The 5,751-nt window shown below is 49.4% G+C and overlaps 1 protein-coding gene across 1 annotated transcript in view; it reads left to right on the top strand.

Annotated features, from left to right (window-relative positions):
* Positions 1–1,313, top strand: part of CIB2 (calcium and integrin binding family member 2) — a 32,556-nt gene extending 31,243 nt beyond the window's left edge. Inside the window, exon 5 of the mRNA XM_015411431.1 lies at positions 1,292–1,313. Coding sequence (XP_015266917.1) covers positions 1,292–1,313 — 22 coding nt within the window. The remainder of the gene's footprint in view (positions 1–1,291) is intronic.
* Positions 1,314–5,751: the final 4,438 nt, after the last annotated feature.

The raw sequence follows: 5,751 nt of genomic DNA, 5'->3' as shown, positions 1-5,751 counted from the left end.
AGGAGGAGGAGGAGGAGATTGGGTTTATACCCCACCCTTCACTACCCAAAGGAGTCTCAGAGCGGCTTACAAACTCCTTCCCCCCTTCCCACAACAGACATCCTGTGAGGCAGGTGGGGCCGAGAGAGCTCTGACAGATACTGCTCTTTTTAAAGAACAGCTCTTATCAGAACTACGGCTTGCCCAAGGTCATCCAGCCAGGTGCAAGTGGAGGAGTGGGGAATCAAACCCGGTTCTCCCAGAGAAAGAAGCCTGATCTAAAGAGTACTTTCCCTATCACAAATGGCCAGCTCCTCTGGCATCAGGTGTGTGGGAGTAGGAGGGCAGTTGCCTCTACAGGAGAGACCTGCAGAGACATCTGTCTCCATGGAAGGCCATGTGGAGAGAGGGAGAGGACAAAGAAAGAGGGGAGGGGTCAGAGGGCAGCTCCAGGTTAAGAGGCATCTCATCCAAGGAGATAACACCTAGACACCCTTAGAGTGATGTAGCGCCCACCCCCATGTCCAGACATGCTGACTTGCTCACTCCATCAGTCCCAACAGGCAAGATGGGGGTGTATCCTTGGTAGATAGGGACCATTGTGCATGTGTGATTGTTAGGTGCCGTCAGGTTGCATCTGACCTATGGCCATCCTATAAATTAACATTCTCCAAAACTTCCTGCCGTTAACCGCCTTGCTCAGGTCTTGCAAGTGGAGGGATCGCGGATTCCTTGATTGAGTCACTCCATCTTGTGTTGGGTCTTCCTTTTCCCCCTGCTGCCTTGAACTTTGCCTAGCAGGATTGTCTTTTCCAGTGACTCCTGTCTTCTCATAATGCAACCAAAGTACGATAGCCTCCGTTTCGTCAATTTAGCTTCTAGGGAGAGTTCAGGCTTGATTTGGTCTAGAACTCACTAATTGGTCTTTTTGGCAGTTGAGCATATCTGTAAAACTCTCCTCAAATGCCACATTTTAAACGAACCAGCTTTCTTTCCATCAGCTTTCTGATAGGGACTGTTGCAGTCAATGCTCCCTCTAAGCTGTGGAGTCTTGTGAGCAGAAATTCTACCTTGTGAGCTCCTGACATTAAAGTTGTGAGCGAGCGGTTTGGCTACTGCATGAATTAGTTTGCTCTTGAGCCATCCTTCGTGAGCGAAGACAAAAATCTGTGAGCATGGAGGCTAGAAAACAGTGAGCTAGCTCACACTAACTCAGCTTAGAGGGAACACTGGTGGCAGTATATTTATTTATTTCATCGATTTCTATCCTGCACCTTCTTGTATGCTCATCTTTTCTTTTGTTTCTTTGCAGCACCTTCCATATACGGATCTGAAACCGCCCAGAGGAGTTCTGGGGAAGAATTAGAAATCTGTTCCTGCCTCTCGGAATCTCAGGCACGTGGCTGGCTTTTGTGCTCCACTACAGACTCTCGGAATTCCGCGACAGAGACGAAAGGAATTGCGGAACCCTGCGGAAAGGAAGCACTGCTAATTTCCAAGATCTTGGGAATATCTATAGTGTTTTTTGGGGGAAGGGGGGTGGTGGATATTGTCACAGTCGGCCAGTGATGTCGTTGTAGGAAAGTTGTCGGGGTGTTATTTTTGTAACCAGAGAAAATGCTATTCCGTGTGTCTCCTTGTGTTTTTTAAAATATTTGTAAAGGTTTGATAGTCTATTATCCCTCGAAGCAAAAAAAGAGAGAGATGGCACAAGATACGCTGACTCTCCCAGATGTTAATTGATTGAGAACGCCAGCTGTGAAAGGAATTGCTCTGCCGTTGTTGCATAGCACCGATCAAGGTCTGTTCAGGACAGTGTTTGGTTAGCTATCAATCAGTGTCAATCGAGATGGCATTTATAGATTGGCCCTGTGTCCGAATTTGCCGGCTTAGGTGCTTCAAGCAACCAATGCTGTACGGATGCTCGGTGAAACTTGAAACATTTTCCTTTTCTACGTCGTTTGCATTCGCGATTAATTTCTCCTCCAAACAGACTCTTCAAATTTGTGTCTTCGGCTGTCCGGGAGGGTCGTGTTTGTTCTCATATACTGATGTGATTCTTGTGACCGATTGTAGAGACAAAGCAGGAGATACTTGAAAGACCAACCCAAGAATATACCGATGGAGAAATCCAAGATTCCTACTATCAAGGGACTTAAGTGACTATGATCGGATGCTTTCTTTTTCAAAAAAGCCAGCTATGCAATCTTTCCCATCGAATGCATGACAACTACTCTTTGCTCAAAAACCTGGAACATTAAGTTCTTTCCAGTAATGGCTGAAAACTGGAATTCGATGACAATCATACACATACAAAAAGCTGTTCTCGAACAGGCTTAAACGAAGGGCTCTGATACATACCGTGGCTTCTGTATCCAAGTCATCCATGATTAAAACCTTCCAGTGATTTTACGATGGTTTGCGGATTGTTGTCCTGAGTGCAGATCAAAGCATTCACCCTTTCCCCAAATGAAGGGCTTTTCCGCACTCGTATTTTTGTCATTTGCATGCCTGTATTGTGTCAGGGTTTTTCCCCCTTTCTGCATGTGTTTAGCTCCCTCTAGTGGTTGCTCCGATACTACATCATTGTATCTCTGGCATAGTTCTGTAAAGGGAATTTGGACTCTATGGCATTATACTGCATTGAAGTCCTTGCCTTCTCCAAACCCCACCCTCCCCAGGTTCCACCTTCAAAATCTCCAGATGTTTCCCAGCTGGGAGCTGGAAACCCTGCTTGTTTATCCTAGTCTGCGTATTAATTTTGGTGTAGCGGTTAAGAGTGTTGACTCTAATCTGGGAGAACCGGGTTTGATTCCCCATTCCTCCACGTGCAGCCAGCTGGGTGACCTTGGGTGAGTTACAAGTTCTTTCAGAGCTGTTCTCTCAAGAGCAGTTCTCTCAGAGCTCTCTCAGCTCCACCTACCTCACAGGGTGCTTGTTGTGGGGAGGGGAAGGGAAAGGAGATTGTAAGCTTACCTGAGACTCCGAGTGAAGGCTAGGGTATAAATCCAATCTCCTCCTCCTCCTCCTCCTCTTTCTCCTCCTCCTCCTCTTCTACTTCTTCTTGCGCCCAGAAGCACCAATCCCAATCAATCAGTCCAGTTACCTTTATTGGCACCAATCCCAATCCCCTGCCCACCACATGCCGCTCTAGACACTAAGAACTTGGTAGATGCCGCACAGCGACATGGATGCCCCCTCCTTGACCCACTGATCTCATTTCTTAACACCACAAAACAAGGATCCATATATCAGGTTCCTTCCACACTCTGAAAAATCACAACCAGCCTTTGGCGAGGAGCCATGGCTCAGCGGTAGAGTTGTTTGCTTAGGATGTAGAAAGTCCCAGGTCCAATCCTTCGCATCTCCAGTTAAATGGATTAGATAGTAGGTGATGGGAAAGGCCTCCTCCTGATACTTTGGAGTCCTGCTGCCAGTCTGAGTAGACAATACTGACCTCAGTGGACCAAGGGCCTGATTCAGTCTAAGGAAGCTTCATGTGTTGATGTAATATATGGGCAGAGCTGTGGCTCAGCGGTAAGAGCCTCTGCTTGGCATGCAGAAGCCCCCAGGTTCAATCCCCGGCATCTCCAGTTAAATGGATCAGATAGTAGGTGATGGGGAAGACCTCCGCCTGAGACCCTGGCTCAGGGGCAGAACGTCTGTGTGGCTTGCAGAAGGTCCCAGGTTCAATCCCTGGTATCTCCAGTTGAATGGATCAGATAGTAGGTGATGGGGAAGACCTCTACCTGAGACCCTGGCTCAGGGGCAGAACGTCTGTGTGGCCTGCAGAAGGCCCCAGGTTCAATCCCCGACATCTCCGGTTAAAAGGAACAGGCAGTAGGCAAAGTGAAAGGCCTCTGCCTGAGACCCTGGAGAGCGGCTGCCAGTCTGAGTAGGCAATGCTGACTTTGATGGATCAAGGGTCTACTTCCGTGCAAGGCAGCGGCATGTGCCCTCTTAAAATGTGGAATCCGCTGGCAGAGGATGTCATGATGGCCACGGGAATAAACAGATTTCAAAGGGGATGAGAGAGATTTATTTTATTCCTTTTACAGCCCGCTCTCCCCGAAACTGGCTCAGAGTGGGTGACATCATTTTATAAATATACATTTAAAAACAGGGGTCATTTCCTGCTGGAGCGCACAGGAGCGGAGCTCCGGCAGTAAAGAGCCCAGGGGGCGGGCACAGGCAACAAACCCCACCCCCTGCTCCCAGCCTACTGGGGGCCTGGAGAATGTTCAGAGAAGTGGCTGAATAAAGCCTGGCCCTGCATCCTGCCTCTGGTATTTCAAGGAGGTCTCACATCCAAGTACTTGCCAGTCGATCCTGCTTAGCTTCCAAGATATGACAAGATCGGGCTTGCCTGGGCTATCCATGTCAGGGCATCCAGAGATCAGGTTTAGAAAATTCAAAATATAAGGAAATTTACTAAATGAATTAAAAATAATACATGTTTCTGTTCAAGCATTCAAGTTGAGCAAGGGAACAAAGAAAATATGAAAACATGCAGTTCCCTTTCTATACACCTGGGATTTATCCTAAATTATGGTCACAATCACATGCAGAACTAGCCGCACCATAGGCACGAATGCTGGGCAAATTTTAAGGGTGTGATTAGACGCCAACATCTGCCAAGCATCCTGCTCCCATCGGCAACCTGTTTTGCTCTGCTGCAGGAGCGGAGTAAAAAGACACCGGGGGAAATCTGGGAGTAAATGGGTTGCAACGGGCCACAGATGGACTTTCCACCGTCTGATGGCTCCAGCATGCTCTCATAGTCGGACCATCCTGACTCTGTGTCATTGTTCCCCCCCCCTTCTCAGGATGCGCATCATCACCTCCTCAGTGCGGAGGTGCGATTAGTTGATTCCTCGTTGAAGTGCATCGGAAACAAACAGCCCCCCCCCCCCCTGCGGTTGTGGCAGGGCTCTTCTGAGGTTCTTATCAGGGGAAGGCCTCGGCCCCTGTGCCTTGTTGTTGGCCCTGCAGAGGAACCAGTTGGCCACTGTGTGAGACAGGATGCTGGACTGGATGGACCACTGGACTGATCCAGCAGGGCTCTTTGCCCATTCTTATGAAGGCCTGGGCCTCTATGCCCTGCTGTTGGACCTCCAGAGGAACTGGTTGGCCACTGTGTGAGACAGGATGCTGGACTGGATGAACCACTGGCCTGATCTACCAGGGCTCTTCTGATGTTCTTATGAAGGCCTCGGCCTCTCTGCCCTGTTGTAGGACCTCCAGAGGAACTGGTTGGCCACTGTGAGACAGGATGCTGGACTAGATAGACTACTGGTCTGATCTAGCAGGGCTCTTCTGATGTTCTTATGAAGGCCTCGGCCTCTATGCCCTGTTGTTGGCCCTCCAGAGGAACTGGTTGGCCACTGTGTGAGACAGGATGCTGGACTGGATGAACCACTGGTCTGATCTAGCAGGGCTCTTCTGATGTTCTTATGAAGGTCTCAGCCTCTATGCCCTGTTGTTGGCCCTTCAGAGGAACTGATTGGTTGCTGTCTGAGACAGGATGCTGGACTAGGTGGACCACTGGTCTGATCCAGCAGGGCTCTTCTGATGTTCTTAGGAAGGCCTCGGCCTCTATGCCCTGTTGCTGGCCCGCCAGAGGAACTGGTTGGCCACTGTGTGAGACAGGAGGCTGGACTAGATGGACCCTCACTAGTCTGATCCAGCTGGGCTCTTCTGATGTTCTTAGGAAGGCCTTGGCCTCTCTGCCCTGTTGTTGGCCCTCCAGGGGAACTGGTTGGCCACTGTGTG

This window comes from Gekko japonicus, unplaced genomic scaffold (genome assembly GCF_001447785.1).
Source record: "Gekko japonicus isolate JY-2015 unplaced genomic scaffold, Gekko_japonicus_V1.1 scaffold3697, whole genome shotgun sequence".
NCBI classification, from domain to species: Eukaryota; Metazoa; Chordata; class Lepidosauria; order Squamata; family Gekkonidae; genus Gekko; species Gekko japonicus.
Note: the sequence above shows the minus strand (reverse complement) of the source record. Positions and strands in the feature narration are given on the sequence as shown.